The following is a 15,234-nucleotide window of genomic DNA, read 5'->3' on the forward strand; positions in this document are numbered from 1 at the left end:
AAGTGGGCTCCATGCCCAGCACAAAGCCCAACACAGGGCTTGAACACATGACGGAGATCAAGATCTGAGCTGAGATCTGAGATCAAGAGTTGGACACTTAACCGAATGAGCCACCAGGCACCCCGATACCTACTAATATTTTAAAATTCAGTAACTTTCTTTTCCTACAGTCTCCTCATTTATGTAAAAACCTTACCAATTCATCTTGTTCAGAATGTTTAGATTTCTCTTCTTTTAATTGGTTTTCCAGAAAAAGTATTTCATCCTCAAGTTCAGATTTAGACTTGTTCAGATTTTCACAGACTGCCTAAAAGAGGAAGCCAACTTTATAAGACAGGCATAAAACTTTTTGGTTATGATAAATCAGACAAGTATAATCAAACACATATATTATAAATCAAATAAATTTAGTTTACATATTTGTTCATTTTTATACCATTTAAATAATAGCAATGCTAGCAGGGGTCAGCAAACTTTTTCTATAAAAAGCCACAGAGTAAATATTTTAGGCTTGTAGGCCATGTAGTCGCTGTCCCAAATACGTCTATGTAGTAAGAATGCAAAGACATGTAAATGAATGAGCATGGCTGTGTTCCAATAAAATTTTATTTACAAAAACAGGTGGAGAAGCCAAACAATCTGATTAAAAATGGGCAGAGGACCTAAATAGACATTTCTCCAAAGACATACAGATGGCCAACAGACACATGTAAAGATCCTCAACATCACTCATCATCAGGGAAATGCAAATCAAAATCACAATGAAGTGTCATCTCACACCTGTCAAAATGGCTAAAATAAAAAAGACAAGAAATAACAAGTGTTGGCAAGGATGTGGAGAAAAAGGAACCCTCGTGCACTGTTGCTGGGAATGTAAATTGGTACAGCCACTGTGGAAAACAGAAATACCATGTGATCCAATGATTCCACTACTTTTTATTAAAAAAAAATAATAATAAGTCAAAAAGATATACATACCCCTATGTTTACTGCAGCATTATTTACAATAACTAAAATAGGGCAGCAACATAACTGTCCATCGATGGATGAATGGATAAAGAAGATGTGGTATATACACACAATGGAATATTACGTAGCCATAAAAAAATGATGAGATCTTGCCATTTGTGACAATGTGGATGGACCTAAAAGGTATTATGCTAAGTGAAATAAGTCAGATTGAGAAAGACAAATACCAATGATTTCACTCATATGTGGAATCTAAAAAAACAAAACAAATAAACAAACAAAAAGCAGAATCAGACCTATAAATTCAGGGAATAAACTGATGGATGCCACAGGAAAGATGGTGGGGGATTGGGCAAAATGAGTGAAGGTGAGTGGGAGATCAGGCTTCCAATTATGGAATAAGTCATGGAAATAAGAGGTCCAGCATAGGAAATACAGTCAATGAGACTGTAATAGATTGTATGATGAGACAGATTGTAGCTATACTTGTGGTGAGCACAGCATAAAGTATAGACATGTTGAATCACTATGTTGTACACCTGAAACTAATCTAACATTTGTATCAACCATACTCAAATAAAAAAAATTAAAAAAAAAAAAAACAGGTGGAGAGCCCAGATTATAGTTTGCCAACCTCTGCTTTAGAGCATTATAAAGGAAAAAATGAGAAATAAGTGTGATTTAATAAAATTAAAGACATAATAAAAATTAAACTCAAAAAATAATGAAGATTGCTTCAGAATAATGTTCTGCATTGAATTATTTTCTGGGACCTTTTTAATTTTAAATGATTAGTTATTGAATTATTCTAATTGGATTTTAAATACTGTAATAAACATACCTCTGATATTTGTGATCCTTCAACAAACTTGTTAAAAAAAAAAAAACCAAAAGATTCAAAGAATTTAATGGAGACCAAAATAAAAAAAGAACAAGTACATACTATATTATAGTGGCTAAAAACTTGTTTATATGTATTTTCCCAACTTTGGTTATTTGATTATATGAATTCCCTGACTTGAATCAAAATTACTATACTGTTTTGATTTTATCTACTGATTCAACCATCAAATTTGTTTAATTCCATCATATATAGTTTATATTATGTTTACCAAGCTTAAAAATAAACACTACATGTTTTTTAAAATTACAAAAATCAGAGGAAAAACTTCCAAAACATTCATTTAAATTTTACTGTTAGATCATGTAAATTCAATTCCTTAAGAATAAATTGGTGTGTTTTATTTTATCCACAATATTGCCAAACTTGAATAAATGCCTTTTCTGTCCAGTTTAGGCTCTTCTATTAGCAAGCTAAATGCCTTCTACAATTCTTTCTTTTTTAATCAAACTAATAAGTTACTACTGGAACAGGAGATAAAACAGAAGGTCAGTAAATAAAACGATTTCAACAAATTCTTGACGATATTAATAGGTAACAAATGAAGAAAGAAAAGATTAAGAAATTTGCTCCATTTGGAATTCAATTTATAACTTCCTTTGGACTCTACTAGGAAATTCTGAAACATAAAATACAGATTTTTTTAAATTTCTATTTTAATTCCAGTTAGTTACCATCCAGTGTTATACACATAGACTTTCTGATGGTTACAGACATCAGTGATTGATAAGAGCCGAGCTGGACTGTCTGACCACATACACCAAAAAAAAGTACAAAGTCCATTGTTTTTTACTTTAGTACTAGTATGCTTCTGACAACACTTCCATCTCTAAATAGTAACAAACAGCATTTACCCTAATCTCTTGTAGATTAGCTAAATGACAAATTTTTATTATTTCCCTTCTTACTACTAGCCAAATCATACCTGGCTCAGGAGAGCTGACTAGACATATCTCTTCCAAACCCTGCATTCAGTGACATCATGTTGGTACCTTGAAATTGAGAGTATTTACCCAACAGAACCAAGCAAATGCCTCAAATAAGGACTCCTGCTTTTCAGAGAGCCAGCTGTTAAACCTTTACCAGCACACTGCTGCTTACAATATAAATCTTTGGTCTAATTCTAGTCAGCTCCCAATAACAATGGGGATGAAGTGAAGGCACGTACTGCCACAATTTACATAATTTATTCCTGCCAACTATTCCTAAATTTATGAAAATGAATCCTATTCTTCCTTTCTAGAGCAAACGAATTAAAAAAAGGAATGGTTACTTAATACATTTCATTCCTAAGAATGAAAAATAAAGTGCTCCTATATGGCCCTCGGTTCCAGTAAACTGAGTATGTTAGCAAGGAGAGCTCAAATTTTTAAGATACTTTATGCTACCTAATGTTCCATTTCCTATAATTAACTTTTTCTTTAAGTTTTAACATCTAGCAATGTTCTTTCACATTTCCTTTAAAATAGTTTTCAGGAGATACATTTTTCTTCAAGTTTGTGTTATTTAGTAAGAATCTTACTCCCAGCTTTTATAATTATATTATTTGTTTTTACCTCCAAACTTTGTGCTTCTGTTGATTCCTTCTCAAAACTGGCATCCTTTAAAGATGATTCTAAGCCTTCACACTGAAAGAAAGCAACACTGTAAGGAAAAACTCTACAAATTTTATTCTAAATTTATCTGGAGAGGTGTCTAAGACACAAAATCCACTTCCACATGTACGCTTAATTTACCTCAATTTACTTAGCTTTAAGTTCTTCAAATATGAGCACTATAATAGAGCCAGGGCAGCTAACATACCACAACCCCCCATCTTGAGTAACAAATGGCAGAACTTCACCCTTAAGACTAAGAGAACTGTCCTAAGTCAGCCTATTCATTAAAGAGAAATTAATACAAACTGGCCATCAGAAATTTTCACTTGTAATTCAAATCATATTACAAATAAAGCAAGCAGGCAATATAACATCTTTAAATGTGCAAAACAAAGAATATGAAACATAAAATGCTGTAAGATTTGGCAAAATAAACTTATTTCAATGCTTTAAAAAATAGTGATTAAATGGAAGACTAGGCTATTTGGACAAACCTCACCAGAACAAGAAGAGATGGACAAAAACACACAGAAAAATAGGGTATGTTTGAAGGCTTCAGAGCTATCCATAGGGTGAGAATTTGTGATAGAAGAGGGAATCCTCAGAGAAGCAAGACCAGCATTTGACATTTCCTTCTCCCTGTCCAAAAGCAGAGGATGATAGGCCAAAAACTGAGCAGAAACAAATACCAACCCACACTAGCTACCTTATAAGAAAGTCTAAACCAGAAACAGAACAATCCCTTGAAATAAGGGCAAACTTCCAAACATTTCAATCTGTAATTAAAGTAATCTACGATTTCTGATATCTCAGCCTAGCTGCCTATGAGAAGCAACAGTAAATCCTCACTGGAGAAAGATAAAATCACTCACAGCTTCAAATTTTTCTCTTATATAACCCGGCATTGATGAACACAAGATTTGACTAAGAACCAAGAAAAAAAAATGAGCAAGAGAAACAGACTCTTGAAGGACACAAATAATAGATTTTCAGTCAGGGGGCACCTGGGTGGCACAGTTGGTTAAGCCCTCCACTCTTAGATTTGGCTCAGGTCATGATCGCAGAGTCATGAGACTGAGTTCCACATCAGGTTCTGCACTCAGCATGAAATCGGCTTAAGATTCTCTCTCCCTTTCCCTCTGCCCCTCCCCACTGTGCTCACTCTCTCTCCCCCTCAAATAAATAAATAAATCTTAAAAAAAAAAAAAAAGAACTGTCAATAAGATATTAAAATAAGGTTAATATGGGATGCCTGGGTGGCTCAGTCGGTTAAGCAGCTGCCTTCAGCTCAGGTCATGATCCCAAGGTCCTGGGATCAAGTTCCGCATCGGGCTCCTTGCTCAGCAGGGAGCCTGTTCCCTGCTTGTGCCCTCTCTCTCTCTCTCTGACAAATAAATTAAATCTTAAAAAGAAAAGAAAGAAAATAACTGCCAACTTAGAATTCTGTAAACAGCATTACACAAAATGTACATTATACATTATCACACAAACAAAAACTGAGAGAATTTATCAACAATATACTCCACAAAAGGAAAGACTAGTGTGAAGCACGTGGGTGGCTCAGTTGGTTAAGCGTCTGCCTTCGGCTCAGGTCATGATCCCAGGGTCCTGGCATCCAGCCCCGCATAGGGCTCCCTGCTCTGCAGGGGAATCTGCTTCTCCCACTCCCTCTCCCTCTGCCCTGCTCCTGTTCTCTCTCTCACTCTCACTCTCTCTCTCTCTCAAAAAAATAAAATATTAAAAAATACATTTTTTTAAAACAAAGGAAAGACTAGGGTATTCTTCTGAAGTAAGGAAAATCATCCCAGATGGAAGCTGAAAATGAAGGAAAGAATAAATAGCAATGGAAATAATAAACATGTGGATAAATCCAAATAAATGGTCACTATTTCAAATAGTAATAAAATGATTTGGAGGTTTAAATAAATATAAAATCAAAATATAGTGCAATAACACTTGGACAAAAAGGGACAAGTGGAATTAAAGTATTCTAAGACCTTTACATCATCCAGTAAGTAGTAACAGCACTTACTTATATTAGATTTTAATAAATTAAGGATACATGTTGTAACCCCTAAGGTAACCATTAAAAGAATATAATCCATTAGTAACAAACCCACTGATACAGAAAATATTGAAGTAATAAAAAATAAACTATTTTAATAAGAAAGAAAACAAGAGAAGAGAGAAAAAAGAACATGGAATAGGTGTCAAAAAGAAATAGTTAAGACGACAGATTTAAACCCTAATAAATTAGAAATTACATTGAATGCAAATGAAGTAATACTCCATTAAATACAAAGATTTTTTTAGACTGATTTAAAAAAGCAAAACCCAACTGTATACTATTTCTAAAAGAGACAACATAAATACAAGTACATAAAAGGTTAAAAGTAGGGGCGCCTGGGTGGCTCAGTCGTTAAGCATCTGCCTTCGGCTCAGGTTATGATCCCAGGGACCTGGGATCGAGCCCCGCGTTGGGCTCCCTCTCCTACTCCCCCTGCTTGTGTTCCCTCTTTCGCTGTGTCTCTGTCAAATAAATAAAATCTTTAAAAAATCTTTAAAAAAAAAAAAAGTTAAAAGTAAAATAATGGGAAAAGATCTACCGTGAAAATACTGACCAAATGAAAGCTTGTAATAGCTACACTAATAACAGACAAAATCAAAAATTCCTAAAGATAAACAGGGGTATTTCATAATGATAAAAGGCTCAATCTAACTAAGAAAATAAAACAATTCTAAATCTGTATGCACCTAACACAGCCTCAATATACATAAAATTAAGAGAAAAACAAATGCGGGGCGCCTGGGCGGCTCAGTTGTTAAGCGTCTGCCTTCAGCTCAGGTCATGATCCCAGGGTCCTGGGATCGAGCCCCGCATCGGGCTCCCTGCTCCGCAGGAGGCCTGCTTCTCCCTCTCCCACTCCCCCTGCTTGTGTTCCCTCTCTCGCTGTGTCTCTCTCTGTCAAATAAATAAATAAAATATTTAAAAAAAAAAAGAAAAACAAATGCATAGCCATAATGGGAAACATACTTCTCTCAAGAACCAATAGGTAATATGAATTTAAAAAGTAACAATTAATTTTTATATTTATATATCAATAGAATAAATAAAAGTCTGTATTAACACAAGGGTAATGAATGTATGTATTTCTGTCATACACGAAACATTTACCAAAATCAATCTTATGCCAAGCCATAAATTAAGTCTCAACAAACAACAAAGCACTGAAATCATAGAGCGTATACTCTGAATTAAATAGAATTAGGTAGAATTAAGCTAAAAATTAAAAAAAAAGAAATTTTTAGGAAATCTCTATTTATTAGGAAATTAATAAGTACCCTACCAAATAACTAGTGTTTCAAAGAAGACAGCACAATAAAAATTTTAAAATATTTTATACTGAATGATCAAGAAAACATGACATACCCAAACTGGTGAGATGCTTTAATGAAAGCCAAAGTAAATTATAGCTTTAATGCAGAAATTACAGAGTAAAAATTCAATGATTTAAGTACACATCCCAAAAAGTGAACAAAAAAGAAGAGTAAAATAAACCAAAAAAACATGGAAAAAAAGAAGTAATAAAGTAATAAAATATAAAACAAAGTAAAAAGAATCAACCAAGCCAAAAGATTGTTCTTTAAAGGCACTAAAAAGGGGCGCCTGCGTGGCTCAGTCGGTTAAGGGTCTGCCTTCGGCTCAGGTCATGATCCCAGGGTCCCAGGATTGAGCCCCACATCAGTCTCCCTACTCAGCAGGGAGTCTGCTTCTCCCTCTCCCTCTCCCCCTCCCCAACTTGTATGCGCGTGTGTGTGCACACAGTCTCTCTCTCTCTCTCAGATTAAAAAAAATCTATAAATAAATAAATAAATAAAATAAAGGCACTAAAAAATTTGATAAAACAGTGACAAGGCTGATAAAGGATAAAAAAGAGAGAAGTGCAAACAACCAATTATCAGGAATAAAAATGTAGATACTTCACTAAAGGTCCCACAAATGTTTAGAAAATAAGAGGAGAATAAACACTATTCCAGCAATGAGCAAATAAAAAATGAAATTAAAAAAATTCATTTGCAATAGCATCAAAAAGAATAAAATATGTAGGAGTAAATTTAACCAAAAAAAGTGTAAGCATTATACTCTATTTTTTGTTTCTTTGTTTAAGATTTTATTTTCAAGTAATCTCTACACCCAGCATGGGGCTCAAACTTACAATACTGACATCAAAGATAGCATGCTCTACTAACTGACCAAGTCAAGTGCCCCGTAACTCTAAAAACTATAAAACATTATTGAAATAGAGAAGACCCAAGTAAATGGAAAGACATCTCGTATTCATATATCAGAGACTTAATATCATTGAGATAGCAATACTCTCCGAATTGATCTACAGATTCAACATAAGCCCTATCAAAACTGCAGCTAATCTGGGGAGCCTGGCTGGCTTAGTCAGTGGAGCATGCAACTCTTGATCTCAGTGTTGTGGATTCAAGCCCCATGTTGGATTCAGAGATTACTTAAAAATTTAAAAAAAAAAAAAAATTTTAAGATTTATTTATTTTAGTGGGGGTGGGGGAGAGCAGAGTGAGAGAGTCCCAAGCCTACTCCAAGCTCAGCGTAGAACCCGATGAAGGGCTCGGTCCTACAACCCTCAGATCATGACCTGAGCGGAAACCAAGAGTCATATGCTCAACCAACTGTGCCACCCAGGCATCCCAAAAATAAAATCTTAAAAAAAAAAAATTCTGGTTAGTCTACTTGCAGAAATTGCAAGCTGATCCCAAACTTCGCAGAAAATGCAAAGGACTCAGAATAGTCAAAATGATCTTGAAATAAAGGAACAAAGTTAGAGGACTTACATTTCCCAATTTCAAATCTTACTACAAAGCTACACTGATCAAGACAGTTTGGAACTGACATAAAGATAGACATAACAGATCAATGAAATAAGTTGAAAATCCAGAAATGAACCTTCACAATTACAGTCAACTGATTATCGACAAGAGTGCCACGACAATTCAATGGGGGAAAGAATAGTTCTTTCAGCAAATGGTGCTAGGAAAAACTGGATATCCACATGCCAAAGAATGAAGTTGGACCCACCCCTACCTCTCACAATTTCTAAAAAGCTAATTCAAAACAGATCAAAGACCTAAACATAAGATTGAATCCCATAAAACTATTAGGAAGAAATACAAGTGTAAATCTTTGTGAGCTTGTTTTAAGCAACCGTTTCTTAGATATGACACCAAAAGTAGAATCAACAAAAGAAAAAGTAGATAAACTAAGCATTATCAAAATTAAAAACTTTTAGGTGCACCTGGGTGGCTCAGTTGATTAATCTGTCATTAATCATGATCTTAGGGTCCTGGGATGGAGCCCCACATCAACCTCCCTGCTCAGTGGGGAGTCTCCTTCTCCTTCTCCCTCTGCCCTTCCCCACCACTAGTGCTCCCTCTCAAATAAATAAATAAAATCTTTAAAAAAAAATTAAAAACTTTTATGCCTCAAAGATACCACCAAGAAAGTGAGGAGACAACCCACAAAAATGAGGGAAAATACTTGCAAATCACATATCTGATAAGAAGCTCATATCTACAATATATAAAGTTACAACTCAATAATAAAAAGATGAATAACCGGGGCGCCTGGGTGGCTCAGTTGGTTAAGCGACTGCTTTCGGCTCAGGTCATGATCTCAGGGTCCTGGGATCGGACCCCGCATCGGGCTCCCTGCTCGGCGGCAAGCCTGCTTCTCCCTTTCCCACTCCCCTTGCTTGTGTTCCCTCTCTCGCTGTGTCTCTCTCTGTCAAATAAATGAATAAAATCTTAAAAAAGAAAAGAATGGGAAAACATTTAAAAAAAAAAAAGATGAATAACCCAATTTAAAAATAGGCAAAGGAACTGAGGAGACATTTCTCAAGAGAAGATAAATAAATGGCCAATGAGCACATGAAAAGATAAATGTTCAACAATTAGCCATCAGAGAAATTCAAATTAAAACTACACACTTCACACTAGGACAGCAAGGATGTGGAGAAACTAGACTCACAAACTTCCAGAAGGAATGTCAACTGGCACAGCCACTATAGAAAACAATTTGGCATTTCCTCAAAAAGTTAAATATAGATCCAACAATTTCATGCATAAGTATATGCCCAAAAGAATTACAAACATATATCCACACAAAACTTGTACCTGAATGTCCATAGCAGCATCATTTATAGCACCCAAAAAACAGAATAACCAAACTGACAAAGAGACATATAAATAGTGGCACAGAATATTACTTGGCAAAAAAAGAAAGTACCAGTACATACTACAACATGGATTAACCCTGAAAACATAATGTAAGTGAAAAAAGCCAGTCACAAAGGATCACACGTTGTATGATTCCATTAATGTAAAACGTTCAGAATAGGCAAATCTATACACAACATGGATGAACCTTGAAAACATTTTGCTAAGTGAAAAAAGGCAGACACAAAGAACCACATGTTACATGATTCCATTTATGTGAATGGAACCCAGAATAGGCAAATTTATAGAAACACAAAGTAGGTAAGTTGTCTAGGGTTTGGCAGTAGGGGAAACTGGGTGAAGGGTGATAACTAAGGCATACAGGGTTTCTTTTTGGTGTAATAAAAATGTACAAAAATTATGGCAATAGATGTACAGCTGTAAATATACCAAAAGCCAGTCATTTGTTTACTTTAAATGGGTGAACTGCATAGTGTGTGAATTATATCCCAACAAAGCTGTTACAAAAAAACTATACTATTTAGAATAGTTTCAAAAGTCATCAGATACTAGGGAATAAATCTAAGAAAAGATGTTAAACACCGCAACACAAAAATGTATACAACAACTGTGAGAGAATTTTAAAAAGGCATAAATAGAGGGATATACTATAGTCCATGGATAAGAATTCAACATTATAAAGACGTCAGTTCTCTCCAAATTGATCTATATATTCAATGTAATCCCAATCAAATCCCTAGCAGGCTATGTGTGTAAACTGATGAACTGATTTAAAAAAAAAAAAAAAAATTTGGCGGGGGAGACACCTGAGTGGCTCAGTCAGTTAAGCATCTGCCTTCAGCTCAGGTCATGATCCCAGGGTCCTGGGATTGAGCCCCGCATCAGGCTCCCTGCTCAGCAGGGAGTCTGCTTCTCTCTCTCTCCTTCTGCTGCTTCCCCTGCTGTGCTCCATCCGCCCTTGGCAAATAAATGAATAAAATCTTTAAAGAAAAAAATTTTTTAAAGATTTTTATTTGTCAGAGAGAGAGAGAGAGAGAGACTGAGCAAGCAAGGGGAGCAGCAGGCAGAGGGAGGAGCAGACTCCCCACTGAGCAGGGAGCCCGATGTGGGGCTCGATCCCCGGCCCCTGGGATCATGACCTGAGCTGAAGGCAGACGCTTAACCAACTGAGCCACCCAGGTGTCCCTGATTTAAAATTTACATGGAATAGCAAAGTGTCAAGATCACCAAGACAATCTTTAAGAACGAACATGGAGGTTTACACTGTCAGCTATCAAGAATTGTTATAAAAATACAGTAGATTAAAATAGCATGAAATTGGCACAAGAATTTTAAGAAACAGACCAACAGAACAGAAGATATCATAGAAAGACTCAGATATATATGGCCACTTGATTTAAGATGACACTACAGAACAAAGGAAAAGATGGGTCTTTTCAATAAATGGTACTGGCTAATTCAATATTCATATGAAAAACACTGACTCTTAACTTCCAAATCATACCAACACAGATTCAATTCCAGATGAATTAAAGACTAATTACATTTGGGCTAAACTGTTTTCCCCAAAATTTATATGTTAAAGGCCCAGTACCTCACAATGTGATTGTATCTGGAGAGAGGCCCTTTAAAGAGATGATTAAGATGAGGCCTTTAGGGTGAGCCCTAATCTATCTAATCAGACTGGTGTCCCTATAAGAACAGGAAACATTGGACACCTGCATGGCTCAGTCAGTTAAGCCTCTGCCTTTGGCTCAGGTCATGATCCCAGGGTGCTGGGATCCAGCCCTGCATCAGGCTCCCTGCTCAGCAGGGAGCTTGCTTCTCCCTCTCCCTCTGCTGCTCCCCCTTCTTGTGTTCTGTCTCTCTCTCTCTCAAATAAATAAATAAAATTTAAAAAAAAAAAAGGGGGAGGAAATATAGACACACAAAGACACCAGAAATGAACACCTGACCAGAGGTAAGACCATGTGAGGTACGGGCAAGAAGGCGATTACGTGCAGGCTAAGGAGAGGAGCCTCATAAGAAATCAAACCTGCCAACACTTTGATCCAGAACTGTGAAAATATTAATTTCTGTTGGATAAGCCAGCTGGCCTTCAGTATTTTGTTATGGCAGTCCTAGCACAAACTTATACAAAGACTAAATGAGAAAAGTAAAACAAAGTTTCTAAAAAATAGCACAAAAGAGTATTTCCATATCCTTGAGTAGTCAAAAATTTTTAAATAAGAAACAAAAAGCAACCATCAAAAGACAAGATTGACAAATTAGACTATGTTAAAATTAAGAACTTCTGCTTACCGTTTGAAATAAAAAGGCAAACCACACAGTGGAGGAAAATATTTGCAGGACATATATCTGACAAAGGGCTCGTATTCAAATATAGAAAATATTCTACATACCAAAAAGGAAAAAGAGAGATAGCCACACCTTTTCAAATATGAAAAAAAAAAAAAAAACCTCGAGCAGGGAACTCCACAAAAAGGATATCCAACATGACCAATAAATACTTGAAAAAGTGGGCGCCTGGGAGGCTCAGTTGGTTAAGTGACTGCCTTCGGCTCAGGTCATGATCCTGGAGTCCCGGGATCGAGTCCCGCATCGGGCTCCCTGCTCAGCAGGGAGTCTGCTTCTCCCTCTGACCCTCCCCCCCTCTCATGTGCTCTCTCTCTCTCTCAAATAAATAAATAAAATCTTTTAAAAAAAAAAAATACTTGAAAAAGTGCTTAACCTCATTATCAGGGAAATACAGACTGAAACCACAATGAGACATCATTATATACATGTACCACAATGGTTAAAATTAATAAGATTGGTAATATAAAGGGCAACTGAACGCTCACACTTTACAAAGCATTAATAATCTCAAACTTACATTGAAGTATCTGCCTTGAAAAGTATTAAGTCCTCTGACTCTAACATGAATGTTAATATTTTCAAAAATATCTTACCTCTTTTTGAACAAGGCTAAATTTTTCAAGTAGTTTACATTTTTCATCAATTAGTGTAGAAAGTTCTATAGCAAGCTTGTTCTCTCTCCCTGAAAAGAAAATTCATATCATCATCATATGTAAATTGTTTTAAGTTTCAAAATTATGAACAATAATGATGAGATCTAGAATAGAAAAAAGAGCTTACCCACATAAAGCCGGCTTCTAACCTGAAACAAATTTTTAACAAAAATTACATTAAAACAAATATATATTCAAGTAAATCTAATTTATTTAACTTCTACCAACTGAAAAATAACTGGTTTCTTATTGCCTTAGTATGAATATACATTAACTGAAAGTGTTCTTTTTTCAAAAGGAAAGAAATGCTACATATTAGAGTCTCTCTACTGAAGAGTCACATTATGTATTAGCATATTAAAGGCTCTGAAATAACTCTACCTTAAAGACACCTGTTTCATTTCATTTATCCCACTGTTCTTCAAATACACTTGACCCTAAAACAAACTATTTCAGGAAGCCCTTAGTATCCTCTCCCCCAGTGATAACATCCAAAATAACAGAGTTTGAGAAAATGTTACCATAGGGCCATGGATTGAACTGACTACAAAATCTTTTTCTTCTTTAATCTCTTTCTCTTTCAAAAAATGAAGGAAAAATCCCATTTGTAAAGGTGAACAGGCTTAGAAGACTAAAATCATCTACGGAAGATATATAGGGATAAAATTTTAAAGTGTTTTTTTTTTTTAAGTTTTAAAGTCAAAGTACAGTAGAATCAGTACTGATGAAGACTAAATTAGTGAACTGAATCATCACATTGAGGACCTATCTCAAAAGGTAATAAGAACCTATAAAAAAATTGAAAAACCAAAGTTAAGAAATATGGAAGACAGAAGTAGAAGGGGCAGAATCTAAAAACACAGTCCCAAAAAGAGAAAAACAAAATGTAAAATGCAGAAGGAATCTCCTAGGATTAAAAAAGGATGAAAGATCTCATATTAAACGATTCCAAGGAATTCTAAAAAGAATTCTAAAAAGACAAGGAAGTAAGGATTTAAAGTATTAAAAGGAAGTAAGGGTTTAAAGTATTAAAAGGACAGAACTTGAACTTGGGACCTAGAACGTTTATATCAAACAAATTACGATTCCAATGTGGGAGCTTAATTCAAATATCCTCAAGCACTCAAAATAAAGTCTCAAAAAGTTTGCCATACAAAGATCTACACTAAAAACAATTTCGAAAGAAGTATTCAAATACGGGAAGAAGTAAATCCAGGAGACCCTGCAAGAGATATGTCAATTAAGAGTAACCAAATATCAGGGCGCCTGGGTGGCTCAGTCGTTAAGGGCCTGCCTTCAGCTCAGGTCATGATCCCAGGGTCCTGGGATCGAGCCCCGCATCGGGATCCCTGCTCAGCAGGAAGCCTGCTTCTCCCTCTCCCACTCCCCCTGCTTGTGTTCCTGCTCTCTCTCTCTCTCTGTCAAATAAATAAAATCTTAAAAAAAAAAAGAGTAACCAAATATCTTGGTAATATTTTTTTGTGGTCATACGGGATAGGGACAGGGTAGAGGAGAAAGTTAAAAACAAAGAAAAGAAAAGGAGAAAGGGGAGCCTGGGTGGCTCAGTTGATTAAACGTCCGACTCTTGATTTTAACTCAGGTCATGACCTCGGGGTCATGGGATGGAGCCCCACGGTCAGGCTCCTTGCTCAGTGTGAAGTCTGCTTGTCCTTCTCCCTCTGCCCCTCCCCCTGCTCATGCGTGCTCTCTCTCTCTCAAATAAATAAACATCATCTTTTTTTTTTAAGATTTTATTAATTTATCTGAGAGAGCAGAAGCAGAGGGAATGCAGGCAGAAGGAGAAGCAGCAGGCCCCCCCACTAAGCAGAGAGCCTGCTGTGGGGGTCGATCCCAGGACCCTGGGATCATGACCTGAGCCAAAGGCAGATGCTTAACCAACTGAGCCACCAGGTGCCCCAATAAATAAAATCTTAAAAAAATTTTAAAAAAAAGAAAAGAAGAAATATGTCTGGGTTGGAAAGTGAAAGAAACCAAGGGATGTGAGAGTATGCTAAGGTTCTTGTCTTCATTGCAGGAAGATTTACTTATCAATGCAAAAAGAATTTAAAAGAAACATAAAAGGTGGAATAAATAAACTAAGCTGAAAGAAACTGGTCCAAATACATCAATAAACATAATATATATAGTTAGACTAAACTCAATAGGGGAAAAAAACAGAGATTTTCAGATTAGATATAAAAGAAATTTACATAGGATGCACATTAAGTAGAAGACCATAGGAAGGCTGAAAAGCAGAAGATGGAAAAAGACCCATCAAACATCACCCAAAAGAAAGTTGATATGGCTATAACAAGAGATAAAAGAAACCATAAGAGAGAAGTAACACAAACATTAAAGAGGATCACCAGATATTGATAAAAAGTTCAATCCACCAAGAAGAGATACAGCACTTCTAAACGTATATACACCTAATAAAATATGCTCAAAATATGTAAAGCAAGAATTGATGGAACTGCAAAAACAAACTGAT

At 35.7% G+C, this 15,234-nt stretch overlaps 1 protein-coding gene across 12 annotated transcripts in view; it reads right to left on the bottom strand.

The window, feature by feature from the left end:
* MIA2 (MIA SH3 domain ER export factor 2) overlaps window positions 1-15,234 on the bottom strand; it is a 97,591-nt gene that overhangs the window by 50,517 nt on the left and 31,840 nt on the right. For 6 of the 12 annotated variants that reach the window (XM_021701537.1, XM_044918248.1, XM_044918243.1 and 3 more), the window contains 4 exons: window positions 12,871-12,892; window positions 12,684-12,772; window positions 3,427-3,498; window positions 197-307 (listed from right to left, as the gene is read on the bottom strand). In XM_021701537.1, coding sequence (XP_021557212.1) covers window positions 197-307; window positions 3,427-3,498; window positions 12,684-12,772; window positions 12,871-12,892 — 294 coding nt within the window. Of the gene's footprint in view, window positions 1-196; window positions 309-1,806; window positions 1,838-3,409; window positions 3,499-12,683; window positions 12,773-12,870; window positions 12,893-15,234 lie in introns of all 12 variants that reach the window. The other 6 variants (XM_044918247.1, XM_044918241.1, XM_044918249.1 and 3 more) reach the window with 4 other exon arrangements.

This window comes from Neomonachus schauinslandi, chromosome 9 (assembly GCF_002201575.2).
Source record: "Neomonachus schauinslandi chromosome 9, ASM220157v2, whole genome shotgun sequence".
Classification (NCBI taxonomy): Eukaryota; Metazoa; Chordata; class Mammalia; order Carnivora; family Phocidae; genus Neomonachus; species Neomonachus schauinslandi.